Below are 17148 nucleotides of genomic sequence, written 5' to 3' on the forward strand. Positions count from 1 at the left end.
TTGATGATCACCATCTCCCCTATCTGCAAATGTAACCAATGGCCTAACACCTTATTGATATGTAAATTCATCCAACCAATAGGAATACCTAAACATCAAATATACATTTCTGCAGAGGCAAGTGGAAACATAACTAACCCTCTTACATAAGAAACACAGAGACTTATCAACATGTTCATGTTGGGGGCCACTCATCCACCAAGAGCACATAATCAACTCAGAGACTTTTACAAAGGTTTCCTCGATGACTTTGGCAATATGGCTCTTTGGAGAGGATACATTGAAAGTAGTCAAGTCAAGACCCAGTTTACAGACAGAGGACAGGAGTCAAGCTTTGTTTGCAGTTCCATTTTGCTACTATATGGTGTTAGTCTGATTGATCCCTTTGGCAGGGGGCTCCAATCAACACAAGGACATTGATTTCCTCCCCCAAGGGCCTCTGAAGAGGCAGAGACACCTGCTATCACAGCTGACAGATATTAATGCCTACTAACAAACAGCTGACAGTATCTGATGCCAGAGTGTGGGGCAGGAGAAGGTGAGTCAACCATGCGCCGTTAGATCCCACTCTCAGGGATATTGGATGCTAAAACACATCACAGAGTGAGATTCTCAGTGCTATCATTCTAAATCATATCTTATACAGTACCAGTAAAAAGTTTGGACACACCTACTCATTCCAAGGTTTTTCTTTAGTTGCACATTTTGTTTTACTACATTGTAGAATAATAGTGAAACATCAAACCGATGAAATAACACATATGGAATCATGAAATAACAAAAAAGTCTTAAACAAATCAAAATATATTTTATATTTGAGATTCTTCAAAGTAGCCACCCTTAGCCTTGATGACAGCTTTGTACACTCTTGGCATTCTCTCAACCAGCTTCATCAGGTAGTCACCTGGAATGCATTTCAATTAACAGGTGTGCCTTATTAAAAGTTAATTTGTGGAATTTCTTTCCTTCTTAATGCGTTTGAGCCTATCAGTTGTGTTGTGGCAAGGTAGGGGTGGTATACAGTAGATAGCCCTATTTGGTAAAAGACCAAGTCCATGTTATGGCAAGAACAGCTCAAATAAGCAAAGAGAAACGACAGTCCGTCATTACTTTAAGACATGGTCAGTCAATCTGGAAAATGTCAATAACTTTGAAAGTTTCTTCAAGTTAAGTCGCAAAAACCATAATGCGCTATGATGAAACTGGCTCTCGTGAGGACCGCCACAGCAAAGGAAGACCCAGAGTTATCTCTGCTGCAGAGGATAAGGTCATTAGAGTTACCAACCTCAGAAATTGCAGCACAAATAAAAGATTCATAGAGTTCAAGTAACAGACACATCTCAGCATCAACTGTTCAGAGGAGACTACGTGAATCAGGCCTTCATGGTTAAATTTCTGCAAAGGACACCAATAATAAGAAGAGACTTGCTTGGGCCAAGAAATAAGAGCAATGGACATTCAACCGGTGGAAATCTGTCCTTTGGTTTAATGTGTCTAAATTTGCGATTTTTGGTTCCAACCGCCATGTCTTTGTGAGACGCAGAGTAGGTGAACAGATGATCTCTGCATGTGTAGTTCCCACCATGAAGCATGGAGGAGGAGGTGGGATGTTGTGGTGGTGCTTTGCTGGTGACACTGTCAGTGATTTATTTAGAATTCAAGGCACACTTAACCTGCATCCTGCATCCTGCAGTGATATGCCATCCCATCTGGTTTGCGCTTAGTGGGACTATAATTTGTTTTTCAACAGGACAATGACCCAACACGCCTCCAGGTTGTGTAAGGGCTATTTGACCAAGAAGGACAGTGATGGATTGCTGCATCAGATGACCTGGCCTCCACATTCACTCAACCTTAACCCAGTTGAGATGGTTTGGGATGAGTTGGACTGCAGAGTGAAGGAAAATCAGCCAACAAGTGCTCAGCATATGTGGGAACGACTTCAATATTGTTGGAAAAGCATTCCAGGTGAAGCTGGTTGAGAGAATGCCAAGAGTGTGCAAAGCTGTCATCAAGGCAAAGGGTGGCTACTTTGAAGAATCTCAAATCTAAAATATATTTAGTAGTGTAGATGTCTTAACTATTATTCTACAATGTAGAAAATAGTAAAAATAAAGAAAAGGCCTTGAATGAGTAGGTGTGTCATCATTTCAATCTTCATGAGCACTATCTGTACCGTGTATCTCTCCTCTCTCTGTGTGAGACTGCTTTAGTAAGCAGTTTTACTGCAGCAGCTGGTGACTACTGCTTTGGGGCCCACATTGTGCTGTCACCATCATCAATTCAACTAATGCAGAAACTGTGTCTAGGTGAGATTGAGGAGCAGGTGCGGGGAGCTGGAGTCATTACCCTGTGCTGATGAGAGGTCACTGTTTCAGAGGTTTTGCTTTGCTATCTTGTTTTTTACTTCACTGAAGAGCCCCAAATAATTTTGACATGTATCCACCATTTTATCATCTGTAGTCTTTCTACTGTTGTGCAAGAGACTATTGTGAGTTAATCATATGTGACAAAATGAGTGAAGAACTTGTGTGAACACAGCAGGGAGCTTTTTAGGTGTACATTTGAACATGCTGCCATGCCTCATCTCACATAGTACATTTTGGTGAGGAAATAATGTCAGTTTAATAAATAACATGCCATTAATAAGCAAATAATGAAGAGTTAATTTTCATTGACAGGATACTTGTGAGATCTCAGCGAAAATGATTGGTGAATTATCTTCCCATATGAACAGTGATGCAAAATGAGCCTTAATTTTTGTGTCTGCAGCTACTTTCATGAACACAGATAGTATGCAATTCTCCTCACAGACATGTATTTAATAAGCATGACAAAGTCCCTTATAAACGCTCATCAGCACGCAAGCATACGAACTCACATGCTAATGCACGCGAGCGCGTCATTTAATGCCCATAAGCGCAGACTCAGACACACCCCCTTATTGCTACGAATGCTTCAGATAAACTATGAGGGCGCACTAAATCACTGTTGACTGTGTTGTGGATAACATGTAGCACTAAATGCGAAGATGGCATGATTTTTATAAAGACCGTATAAGAAATGTAGTAAAGCTGCACCTAACAGGAGCCAAGGATTGATCATGTAGCCTACATATGATGGAAGCGGATCATTGGCGTGAAGGGTAAGATGATATCCACTCCTATTTGATGATGGAATGAAAGGACGGGTTTCAAAATTCTCCGTTTTTCCTCTGAGTACGGCCACAACATTTTGGTCTATTTGAGCGTGCGATTACCTCTCCTCGGATGATGTCTTCGATGCTCAAATACATTGGGTCAGCAATGCCGTGCCGCATCAATAAACGAGGACAAAGTGTGCTTCAGATCTTGGTGTGCCAAAATCACACCTTTGAAAATAGAAAAGCTCAATGATAACTGTCCTTTCAAATGTCCTTTCAAATGCAGCCATCGGATCAAATCCAGGGGCGAAAATCTGATATCAACCTTGGAGGGGACAATTACATTACATTTTCTCAAGAGCAATTCCTGAGGGGGACACCAAAAGTAGTGCTGTAACACATAGCCTACGTTGTAATATGTTAAATGTATATTGAGGAACCATAATTCCTACAACTGAATAATTGATAGGTACAGTAGTTAACTGAAGGGTTTAACCAACTTGTTCAAATGTTTAAATCATTATAATACTACTACTAATAATAGTTATAGCAGTGCTCCTTACCAGTCCAGTATGTATGCAGGTATTCGTACTTACAACTAGCAATATCAAGAAAGGCCAGTAGATAGCAATGGTACTGTACACTCTATGGGTGTAGTTTTCATAAATACAATGAACATGGTGTGATCTCATCTAAAAGAGTCTCCATTGAGAACCATCACAAAGTTGGTCTACGTATTGAATTGACCTTTTAATTTTACTTTTTCTGATACATTTATATAGTCATTAAATGTGCCACTGGCCTGAGTCTACTACAATATCTTTACAAGAACAAAAAGCTTAAAATAAGTACAGTTCTAAAAGCAAAATAACTACTTCAATGAAAAACCCAAATAAATCAAACAAAATATCCTTCAGTCAGTGTCTCAACTCTTCAAACAGCAGCTATGGACAAGTATGTCGCACAAAGTATGCAATTTTAAATAAAATAACATGAAATAAATAATTTGTAAGTGTACTGTCATGTACTAAAAACTACTCTCCTCTAGGCTGCTTAGTACCCGCTCATACTGCCCTAGCACAGCTCTAATAGCAGTATTCCGCACAGTCCACCTTGTTGGACATAGGGGTTTCCGGGTGGGCAGATGTGTTTCTTTGGACGTGGCAATTGATTCAAACATGCTCTTAAACTTTCCTGACTGGCCATAGAGGACACCTAACTGATGGACCCAAGAAAGGGAATCCCGGATCAGTGGGGAGGCTGAGCAGCAAGCCTGTGTAATCAGATTTACACAGTGTGCTCCACAATGGACATAGAGGGCTAATGGCTGCTGCCTTCTCACAATTGCCTGTGCACCTGTGTATTTTCCTGCCATGTTTGAGGCACCATCGTAACTCTGCCCACGTAAGCCAGACATGGGCAAATTGAGCCTCAACAACACTTCAGTTGCCACTTTCGCAATGCCCTCGCCTGTTGTCTCCGACACCCTGTATAGCCCAATAAACTCCTCGTGAGGGACAAGGTCATGGTCAACATAATGCAAAAATACACTCTCCTGTTCAGCACCAGAGACATCTTGAGTACCATCAACAATTAATGAAAATTGTACAATCGGAAGAGACCTAATCTCAGCTGCAATGCCTCGAATGATTGTATTGGCCATGATGTTCGGAATTTCATTCTGTGCTTTGGGGCCTCTTGAAACGTCAACACTCTGTTGGCAAGAGTTTGCGGTTCAAAAATTGTGGGTGTGGCTGATATGGTTTTGTGCCATCACTGAGGTAACTGGACAATGCTGTGCCACTGTCCCCTATACTGGTGCTGCTGGCAACAAGGGTGACACCTGGTCCTGCCGTGGCTGTGACATTGTTCTCTGAACTCTCTCCCTGGCTCTTTCCCTTTCACCACCCTCACTGACTCAGTCTGTCTCCTAGAAAAGAAATAAGGTGTTTGCCGTACTCCTAACTACCGGTACCCAAAACTACACAATTAATCACAACAGCAATACCATTGCCATAAACAAATCTTAGTTTAGTCATCAGTTTAAGTTGAGAGCGGGGGTATCCATGGCATTTTCCAATTATGTCCCTATTTTACAAGTAAAAAAAATTGAGAACCTTTCATAATGTTGCCAAACAAAGACTCAACAAACTTACCTGAGACTCCCTGTCTCTGCCAGTCTGTCCCTGCCTATCTGTCCCCAGCTCTGCTGTCTGTGTGCCATCTGTTGCCTGCTCTGCCTAATGACATCATTGTGAAACATTACCATTAGCATTTCACTTCTTTCTTATGAACATTTTATCAACTCGTCTTTGAGATATTAGGCTACTAGAGTTCTTACTTTGCGTTTTGGTATACTGAAAAATACTCTGATGTCCGTCTTTTTACTTTTTTCTGCCATTTTTCTACCTGGCTGGCTGGCTGGCTGGCCGGTCTAGCTGCACACACACACATTTACACAACATATGCTACAACCTTTTCTAATTTTAATATAGTTTGTTTCATATTGGCTGGCTTCCAACAATAGCTGAATTTGTAAAGCTAGCGAGCACCAATTCCGTTTCTGTGGTGTTTGCTATAATCTTTAAAAAAAAAAGGTGAAATAAAATACATTAAAAAAAGTTCACTAGCGACAACTTAGCTTTTGCAACGAGACCATTAAATATATTTAAGACAATGGTATAAGAGAGTGTAGTTCTGTTCAGTTTGGACTTCAGTTTATCGCTAACCTTATCACAGGGACTTTGAAGCACTACAGCTGCATGCTGATCTTGGAATAAACTGACGATAGCAAAGATTCCATCTTTGACGACGCCACATTAATGGAATAGGTACTAGCTAGCTTGCTAGTTAATGTTTGCTTTAGTTTGCGCGCTAGCTCTGCAAATTCAGCTAGTGTGTGAACCCTGCCAACATAAAAATGTAAACATTGCTATGGCGCGATTGACTGGATTAACCTCACGTCAGTTACGTACATTGAGTGCCTTTCGGACAGTAGATACGAACCCTCTATTACCTTGCCAGCTAAAGAACTGGCAGTGGATCAAACCATTGTGAGGCAAAGGGCGGGGTGGTCGCAATCTTTTGAAACTTAAAAAGGCGCTATTAAGTGTCTATAATCAGCACAACTTCTTTCATTGCGTATTATTAATATTATTGAAATTACATAGTTATGTTTACAGTGATAGATTGGGGGGGACAAATCATATTTTTCCCAGGATGGGGGGGTCGTGTCCCCCCCGTCCCCCCTGGGATTTCCGCCTATGATCAAATCACGACACTGTTACAATAGCCCATATTAGACAATTTTTTTCCAATGCATTTTCCCAACAGTTGTCTCAGTGGATAAACTGTTTACTTTCTTATCAATTGTTTTGAGGGAATTTGACAATTTGCGACATGGACAGGTTGCCTATGTAGGTTAAGTTGGATTCGTTTCACGTAGAGAGAGTGCATAACTGTGGCCCATCGAGCATCTATTGAAAACTAGCCTATTTGAATGTTTCAGTGTGTGCTGAGTGTATCCAGGCGACATGGCATGTGGTATGTGAGTGTAGCCAATGTTATTTGTACTAGTTTACAGTGTTAAAGTGAAAGTGGTCCCGCTTGCCCCTTGATGCACTTCTGTAGCCTATGGCAAAATATTTTATTTTAACTCAAGTCTCTCTTCCATCGATGATATAGACCTACATAATCATGGACAAGTATTATATTGCCTATGCACAAACCAAATAAACGATGTCTGTCGCCTACTCTGTATACTGAAGACATTACTGTCAGGTAAATGGCTATTTTCTCCAGATTGCAATGATTTCCTAATTTTCAAATGAGACAATGCAAACAGAGTAGGGCTATCACGATTCAGCCATATAATGTTAATTCTGATATCTGGATTTCAGCAACATCAAAAGAGACAAAAAGTTACACATTCCAGAGATCCACCATAGTTCAGCTCAAAGGTGTGTTTTCTTATTTTATTAGCCTCTGGATAAATAGCCTTCTTTACCCAAAGGACATACAGTACCAAGGCCATAAATCTGCATCCTCTGTGACCTTTTATAAAAAATGCTGTCACTGATGACTTACCCTCTAAAAAGGACATTCAATGCCTTTATCAGCATGAGAGCAAATCAGGCGACTTTGTTTTGTTGGGCAATAGCATAATGGATTGCATGATGGTGGAAAGAGCGTATGATTGTACACACACACACACAAACACACATACGTCTGCACTTCAATGTCAGTGTTGTCAATTTACCTACTTTCTGAGTAATATTGTATATTATTAATCAATTCCATCCTCTTTGCTATTTTTGTAGCATGGCTGACACAGATGCCAGATTGATTAGAGAATATTCATGCTTCAGTGGCATTTCAGTGGTGGCCCTCAATTAGACAGCGACCAATGTAATGAAAAATAAATAGCCATAATTAAAAACATTTATCTTGTCAAAAAATATTTGATAATGCTTCATCTTACAGTCTGCCACAATATTTACTGTGTATTTCCTTAGAAATAACATTGTAAAATAGTAGTAACATAATAATAATCCAATAATTATATTGTTGACACAAACACAACATTTATAAATATTTTGATACCAGGTTGTTAGTTACCAATTGTGTTACACCCGACCCAATGGTGTAATATTTAAAAAGGACATATTTGCTGTATGTTGAAATCTGTTTTGAAAATTGTAATTACAAGATGAGTCAGTGACTGTAACCATGGTACATTATTTAATAGTATCTGTAGGTCTGGTAAGGTTATGATGGTTGTGTGTAGATGATATTTAGGTGTGTTGTGGAGACATGACGGGGGAGACGTTTGGTCAGACCTCTCTCCTCAGGATGAACATATGGTATCTCAGGGTTAGCTCATGGGCGAGAGCCAACAAGGGAGCCTCTATGTTTGTCTCTCTGTCATGAAAATATGCTTTAAAAGTCAAACGAAAAAGCATTAAAAGCAAGGTCTATGTGCAAAAATATTGAAATGTTTGCACTATTTGAAACATGGATACTCAGATACTCCCTTATTCTTGGTTTTAAACAGAGACACATTATTTATATTCCATTTCTTCATATAAATAGTGGTCAACTATACCCCTTTGTTTATTACAATGTATTGTTGTTTAAGATATGAATAGCAAGCTATGTACTAGTGAAATACTCTGTGTGTACTGAAAGCCACTATTCCACTGAATCTATTCTGTTGAAAATCTATTTATTGTGTGAAACAAAGAGTCAGTGATCTTGACTCTTGAAAACAAACCATTGGCATCTTACATAGCCTTTATTTTTTATTTTTTTGGGGGGGGGGATTGACTGTCGTCTACAATCAATGGAAAGGGACTTATTTACTGAGGAGTTGCCAGTCACTATTATACTGTTTGTATATATTATCACGACTGCTCACGCTCCCCCTCACTGGCGCTCGAAGGCGCCAGGCTCCCCAGCATTACGCACTCCTGCCACCATCATTACGCACACCTGCCTTCCCCCGTCACGTGCATCAGCGATTATTGGACTCACCTGGACTCAATCACCTCTGTCATTACCTCCCCTATATCTGTCTGGTTCCCCGCTCTGCTCCCTTCTTCAGCATTAATTGTTGTTTGTCGTTGTTTACCTGTGTGCTGACGCTGTTCCTGTTTTGTTACCTGTCTGTTCCTGAATAAATGTTGACTCTTCGTATCTGCTTCTCATCTCCGGCGTCGGTTGTTACAGAATGCTGAAGCCTTCATACGAAGCATCGGGGAGTGCTGCCGATGGAACAGGGGGTGCCTGAACCAGCTCGTCGGGCTGTCACGCCCTAGCTGGTGCTAGAGGTTCTTGCCCCGGTTGGCTCGGAAGCCGCCCATCCCACATCGGGCCTCAGCCGGATCGTCAGGTTTTTACGCCCAGCCAGCTCGTCAGGCTGCTACGCCTCCGCCGGATCATCGGGCTCCCACGCCTCAGCGGGATCGACAGGCTTTCACGCCCCAGCCGGATCGTCGGGCTCCTATGCCTCAGCCGGCTCGCCAGGCTCCCATGCTTTTGCCGGTTCGTCGGGGGGTTCCGCCCAGACGGCTTGTCCTGCGCCCGTGCCTCAGCCGACATGTCAGACTCGCCCAGGTGGGACGCCAGGTGGCACCCCTAGAGGGAGGTACTGTCACACCTGCTCCCGCACCCCCTCCTTGGTGCTCAAAGGCACCAGGCTCCCCAGCATTACGCACTCCTGCCACCATCATTACACACACCTGCCATCCCCCCGTCATGCGCTTCAGCGATTATTAGACTCACCTGGACTCAATCACCTCTGTCATTACCTCAACTATATCTGTCTGGTTCCTCGCTCTGTTCTCTGCTTCAGCATTAATTGTCATTTATCGTTATTTACCCGTGTGCTGACGCTGTTCCTGTTTTGTTACCTGTCTGTTCCTGAATACATTTTGACTCCCCGTACCTGCTTGTCATCTCCGGCGTCGGTTGTTACATATATACAGTGCCTTGCAAAAGTATTCATCCCCCTTGGCATTTTTCCTATTTTGTTGCATTACAACCTGAAATTTAAATGTATTTTTATTTGGATTTCATGTAATGGACATACACAAAATAGTCAAAATTGGTGAAGTGAAGTGAAATGAAAAAAATAACTTAAATATATATTTTTATATATATATATTTTTTTTTAACTGAAAAGTGGTGCGTGCATATGTATTCACCCCCTTTGCTATGAAGCCCCTAAATAAGATCTGGTGCAGCCAATTACCTTCAGAAGTCACATAATTAGTTAAATAAAGAGGGCTGCCCACCAAAAATCATGGCCCAGGCAAGGAGGGCATTAATCAGAGACGCAACAAAGAGACCAAAGATAACCCTGAAGGAGCTGCAAAGCTCCACAGCAGAGATTGGAGTATCTGTCCATAGGACCACTTTAAGCTGTACACTCCACAGAGCTGCGCTTTACGGAAGAGTGGCCAGAAAAAAGCCATTGCTTAAAGAAAAAAATAAGCAAACACGTTTGGTGTTCGCCAAAAGTCATGTGGGAGACTCTCCAAACATATGGAAGAGGGTACTCTGGTTAGACGAGACTAAAATGTTGCTTTTTGGCCATCAAGGAAAACGCTATGTCTGGCGCAAACCCAACACCTCTCATCACCCCGAGAGTACCATCCCCACAGTGAAGCATGGTGGTGGCAGCATCATACTGTGGGTATGTTTATCATTGGCAGGGTCTGGGAAACTGGTCAGAATTGAAGGAATGATGGATGGTGCTAAATACAGGGAAATTCTTGAGGGAAACCCGTTTCAGTCTTCTAGAGATTTGAGACTGGGACGGAGGTTCACCTTCCAGCAGGACAATGACCCTAAGCATACTGCTAAAGCAACACTCAAGTGGTTTAAGGGGAAATATTTAAATGTCTTGGAATGGCCTAGTCAAGCCCAGACCTCAATCCAATGAAGAATCTGTGGTATGACTTAAAGATTCCTGTATACCAGCGGAACCCATCCAACTTGAAGAAGCTGGAGCAGTTTTGCCTTGAAGAATGGGCAAATATCCCAGTGGCTAGATGTGCCAAGCTTATAGAGACATACCCCAAGAGACTTGCAGCTGTAATTGCTGCAAAAGGTGGCTCTACAAAGTATTGACTTTCGGGGGCGTGAATAGTTATGCACGCTCAAGTTTTCTGTTTTTTTGTCTTATTTCTTGTTTCACAATAAAAATTATTTTTCATCTTCAAAGTGGTAGGCATGTTGTGTAAATCAAATGATACAAACCTCCCAAAAATCAATCTTCATTCCAGGTTGTAAGTCAGCAAAATAGGAAAAATGCCAAGGGGGGTGAATACTTTCGCAAGCTACCGTAGGTTTGGATCCTTACACAATCATTCCTAAAGTGCTTGAAACAAACCATTGAAGATACAGATATCAGATACAGATATCTGTACAGATACAGTTTTGCACTATTTTCATGACCAGACTTTGTATGTAAGATCCCACTAAGACTACGTCTAATTTGCCATTACAATACAATACTGATAATTTACTACCTCTTAGAAATGCAGTACTTTTTTTGAGGGGAACATCCACAGTTTCAGTATTTGTTGCTTTAATTGTTTCTCTCTTTTTAAATGTCAATTTATGGGCCTTGCCTATATTAGTACACTCTTAGAAAAAGGGTTCCAAAGGGGTTCTTCGGTTGTTCCCATAAGAGAACACTTTTTTGGTTCCAGATATAACCATTTTTTGTTCCAGGTAGAACTCTTTTGGGTTCCATGTAAAATCCTCTGTGGAAAGGCTTTTACATGGAACCCAAAAGGGTTCTACCTGGAACCGAAGGGTTCTAGCTGGATCCAAATAGTGTTCTTCAAAGGGTTCTCCTATGGGGAAAGATGAAGAACACTTTTAGGTTCTAGATAGCACATTTTTTCTAAGAGTGTGTTGTGTTTCTCAAGTGTTGATCTTGTGCAAGATATTAATCTTAGATTTAGATGCTGTGTAAAGCATCTTGGCAATATGATGGGCAGTAAAATCGAGATTTCCCACTCTCCTAAAATTAGAACAACCTTGTGCGGCACACTGCAGAAAAGCACATCGCAGCATGATACAATTAAATCCTTCATCTGTTTCTTCTCAAGCTGTGTGAAAATCCACAGATTACAGGCTCCAAGTTTAAGATGCTTTACTAGATGTGAACTTTTCCTTCTTTTCATTGGATCTAGAATGAAATAGGCCTACAGTATGGAAGATACAAGTGCTGAATTAACCTCTCTGTGCTACGGATCCCTTTAGCGGGATCATTTTCCTAAACATCCGCTGAATTGCAGGGCGCAAAATATTACTAAAAATATTTATAATCATGCAATCACAAGTGAAATATACCAAAACACAGTTTAGCTTGTTGTTAATCCACCTATCGTGTCAGATTTTGAAAATATGCTTTACAGCGAAAGCAATCCAAGCTTTTGTGAGTGTATCAATCAATGCTAGAACAGCTAGCCCCAAATTAGCATGGTCACGAAAGTCAGAAAAACAATAAAATTAATCGCTTACCTTTGATAATCTTCAGATGTTTGCACTCACGAGACTCCCAGTTACACAATAAATGTTATTTTTGTTCGATAAATATTACTTTTATAACAAAAAAACGCCATTTGGGTTGCGCGTTATGTTCAGAAAACTACAGCCTCGTTCCGTTTGACGAAAATTCCAAAAAGTATCTGTAATGTTCGTTAAAACATGTCAAATGTTTTTTATAATCAATCCTCAGGTTGTTTTTAACATACATAATCGATAATATTTCAACCGGACCGTAACCTATTCAATAAAAGAGAGAAAGAAAATGGAGAGCTACCCCTCTCGCGCGCAGGAACTAATCAAAGGACACCTGACTAGTTTTAAATAATCTCGCTAATTTTTCAAAATAAAAGCCTGAAACTATGTCTAAAGCCTGGTCACAGCCCGAGGAAGCCATTGGAAAAGGAATCTGGTTGATACCCCTTTAAATGGAAGAAAGACGGGAAATTAAACAGATTTAAAAAATAAAAAATCACTTCCGGGTTAGATTTCCTCAGGTTTTCGCTTGCAAAATAAGTTTTGTTATACTCACAGACAATATTCTGACAGTTTTGGAAACTTTGGAGTGTTTTCTATCCTAATCTGTAAATTATATGCATATTATACGATCTGGACCTGAGAAATAGTCCGTTTACCTTGGGAACGTTATTTTTAAAAAAAATAAAAAATTAAAAATTAAAAACTGACCCCTAGCGTCAAGAAGTTAAATAATCATTTGATAATTTATGTTGTTAATCTCTGTCATCATAACATGTTAATGTCTGTGTAGAATCACTTCTACATTTTTAAAGAAAATGTGTGTATGTTTTAATATGGATATAAAATGCTTTTATATCTTTCTTTTCTCAGGCCATATTGATCTTGAATCAATCTGAATGGGGAGATCGGAGGAGTCCCTATAAGATGACACTCACAGATCCCCCTGATATATTGGTATCTACTCTGTATCGGGACATCAAACTAAATCCCATCACTGGGCACTCCATTTCGCTCAGCCCCTTCCAACAATGTGACTCGCAAATGATTGACAAACTGGAGCGACACACGGAAACCATTAACAAAAGACACTGCCGTAGCTTTGACTACCTTGAGTCATTGGACGACCCACAGCCCTTTTCTGCCTCAATGGAGTATCCTTACAAGAGGACTGAGCATCAGAGGGTGCATAAAGAGGTGACCTGGAATGGCCTGGATCATCCAGGACACCTCCGTTTCTCGTCCCCTGATCTGTTCAACACTAGACTACACCCACCACAGCATGCCAACCCAGACAAAACCAGTCAGGCCACGAGGTCAGATTCAAAGAAGAGGACAAGATCAAAAAGTGCTCCCAGAGTCAAGACCACCCTTACCCCTGTGCCTATGTCAGTCTCCCCACTGGTAACCAGGAGAGGACGAGATGTTCCACAGGCTGTACCAGACCCCCCTCTAAGGACATCTGAACCACACCGGGACTCTTACTCCTCTAACCAAGCTTTTTCGAACGAAGTACACCCTATAAAACTGCAACCACACTCTCCCCTCTACGTCTCAGACTGTTTCTCTGAGGAGAGCAAACAGGATGAGCCAGCCATCACTCCTCATGTCAGGTGTCGTGTGGATATCAAGCCAGATGCAGCGGTCCTGCAGCACACAGCCAGGAGGTCTCAGAGCATGAGGACTGAACATCCCTGGCAGAGATACTCCTACTTCAGTCAGAGCAGAGGTCTGTCTGTGCCACGGCAGGTACGGACACCCACACCAAACGACTGTTACAGTGGCGATTATAGACAAACATATCAGTACACTAGCTGCGGGCCCCCCAGCTACATCCAGCCAGTAGACATGCGAAGGGTGCCCTCCACTATAATGCCAAGGGAATACTTGTCAAGGGAGCAGAGGACTCTTTCAAACCCCAATATACCCACTAAATTCTTCTACACTGAGGATCCGACCAGATACCCTGTCCACCCCTCTGCTAGAGCGTACTATCAGGATGATAATTCAAGCCTCACCAGCCAAGGCAGTACTCTTAATGGTCAGTATATGCATGATCCACGGACTCGCTGGGTTCACACTGACCCAGTCCGGCCATATTACACAGAGCAACACATGTCCAGCAGAGACCCTGTGCAGGCTGTCTATACCAGGCCTTACTCCACAAGCGAGGTAGGGCCATACTTTGCTCAAACACAACAGGCAAGAGCATACTATGGGGAAGAACCCAGGGGCTATCCCTGTCAGTCTAATGGCTCCAGGATGTTATACAGCAAGCCGTACAACCCCCCAGCAGAACAGTATATTCCTTACAGGGCGTATCACACGGAGGGCCGTCGACGTACACAAATGTCCCAGGCCTATGCAGATGACTGGTATCGTTCAAGTATATCTGGATACTCCAACCAGTCCTCTCAGCTGACACCACAGAGAGTAAGACAAGAGCCAGTAATGTCCCCCTGGTTTGAAAACAGTCATGTGGAGCCAACCAGCCTGGGAGCAGAAGTCAGAAAACACTCAAAGTCCTGGGACAATATTCTTTATCCTCGTCATGACAGGGAGCAAGCAGTGCCGTGTGGACGCAGCTATGATAATCTGTTATACCAGGGGAGACATGCTCTGTTTCCTAATGATACACCAAAGCCAGTTATACTCAATCTATCTAGTTCACCAAGGCGCTATGCTGCCCTGTCCCTCTCTGAAAACTCCTTAGAGAAAGGTCCAAACAATCCTGGAAGGAACACTAAGGCTGGGCTATGGTTTGTAACTCCTGAGATCACGATAACCGACAATGACATACGCGCACGCAACCACAAACAGCAAGATGTGCGTTCAGCCACCTGGGATGCACTGGATTGTGAAAAGGTGCCAACTCTAAATGTTCTTCATCATCAAGAGCAGCCATCTGAGTCAGCGGAACTGACCAAAGACAGACAACACAAAGATTATTCCCTGCAGCAGAGCCTAGAGCAACTGGACGAGCTGCTAGCTGATCTTGTCACTGATTACAAACCCTCAACCAGCAGGCGGCCTAGTCAGGATCTAATGGACCAACTAAAACAGTTGATTAGTGAGGATGATGAAAAAGGAAAGCTAATATCTTCAGGCCTAGAGAGTCTAGGAGGCCTAGAGAGTCTAGGAACTCTGAGCTCACCAATCGCCTCCACTAAAACCAGCCCTGACACCATCAAAGACCCAGACAGTGGGTGTGATGGCTTACAGAGCATACAAAGGAGTCCAGAGGAGATCTCCCCAGACCACAGCACAGACGACGATGACACCATGATGTGTGCCAACAAGAAGTGCAAGCGGACAGAGACCCTGTTCAATGCCTGTCTTTACTTCAAATCCTGTCATAGTTGCTACACCTTCTACTGCTCCCGGAACTGCCGTCGGGATGACTGGGACAGCCATAAAGAGAACTGTCTATATGGGCGTATCAGTAGTGTGTGCAGGCACATGCTGAAGTACTGCAGAGAGAACTCTGAGATCCATAAAGCCTTCTCTCGCATTGCCAAAGCTGGCTACCTTTCCAGAGGGAGAGGCATTCTTTTCCTGGGCTTTGCTAACCCAGGGACTGCTGACAACTTCCTGAAGGATGGCCTTGAGAGCCTTGTCATGTCCCCCACATATCTGTCTCTAAGAGAGCTGGACAGCTTCAAAGACAACCTGGGGGATTACTGTAAGGACCTGCAGCAGGCTGGCAATGAGTATGACCCCAATGAATGTTTTCTCTTGAATGTATCCATAGCTGTTGGTGAACTAGTGCCTAACAGACCCTCACCAAGAGTCCAAACACCAACAGTCCGAAAACATGCAAAGATTTCGTTGGCCTCCTCCAGCCCAGATAAAAAGGTCTTCAGGAAGGAAAGTGACATGGAGACACTCATTCTCACCCCGCCACCAGGCACACCTGATATTGACAAAGAGGGAAAGGAGGGTATGAAAGCCAGAGAGATCTGCTTTATCAATATCCAACGTGAGCTCAGGACCAGGGGAGTCTTCCTGCGTCATGAGTATCCCAAAATATACCGTCAACTCTGTGAATTTGTGGAGAGCAACAAGAGATTCACGCCCACTACCATTTACCCCATAGATAAGAGAACAGGGAAGCAGTTCATGTGTATGATCATGGCTGCTTCTGAGCCCAGAACGCTAGACTGGGTGGGCACCCCCCATCTCCTGGATGATATTATATAGTACTGACCTGTGCACCTCTGATGTCACCTATATGTACATGTATATACATATGATTTAACAGATATTTATGATGGATGTTTGTAGATACACATGCATTTTACATCAGAAAGGAAGATTGTTAAAGGGATACTTCAGGATTTTGGCAGTGAAGCCCTTTATCTATTTCCCCATTATCACATGAACTCGTGGATACTATTTTATGTCTCTAACTAGCACAATTACTAACTAGCGTTAGCGCAATGACTGGATGTCTATGGTAACTGCCAGCAAGCTAGTAGATACCATAGACTTCCACTCATCGTGCTAACGCTAGTTAGCATTGGCTCGCGAAACTACCTCTAATTTCCTTCAAACTGGATGCAGAGACATAGAAATGGTATCCATGAGTTCATCTGACTCTGGGGAAGTAGATAAAGGGCTTAATTGCCAAAATCCTGAAGTATCCCTTTAATAAGACTACCAGAAGTAATGTTTGCATATTAATCACTAAGAATTCGATATCATTTAGAAGTGATTCATACAAACAATGTGCAGGAAAGGTTGACTGACGTTGCACACACAAACAAACTATAATGTAACACTTTATCATTGTAGTTTTTGGTTGAAGTAGCGTTGTTTTGATACTGTTACACTGAAATAGTTTGATCTGCATGTAAAATGGTCATACTGTATTTTCAAGTCATTATTTAGTTTTAATCCCTGTTTAGACAAGGTACTGCCTGTGTTGATACCATATGAACTGGGTTGGAACAAGCACAAATAATTCAAAA

General features: G+C 42.1%; 1 protein-coding gene across 1 annotated transcript; it reads left to right on the forward strand.

The window, feature by feature from the left end:
• Positions 1–2987: 2987 nt before the first annotated feature.
• Positions 2988–16492, forward strand: LOC139576850 (apical junction component 1 homolog). The gene is made up of 2 exons (XM_071403379.1): positions 2988–3145; positions 13052–16492. The coding sequence occupies exon 2, from the start codon at positions 13106–13108 to the stop codon at positions 16376–16378; it is 3273 nt and encodes a 1090-aa protein (XP_071259480.1). The 5' UTR covers positions 2988–3145; positions 13052–13105; the 3' UTR covers positions 16379–16492.
• Positions 16493–17148: the final 656 nt, after the last annotated feature.

This window comes from Salvelinus alpinus, chromosome 5 (assembly GCF_045679555.1).
Source record: "Salvelinus alpinus chromosome 5, SLU_Salpinus.1, whole genome shotgun sequence".
NCBI lineage: Eukaryota > Metazoa > Chordata > Actinopteri > Salmoniformes > Salmonidae > Salvelinus > Salvelinus alpinus.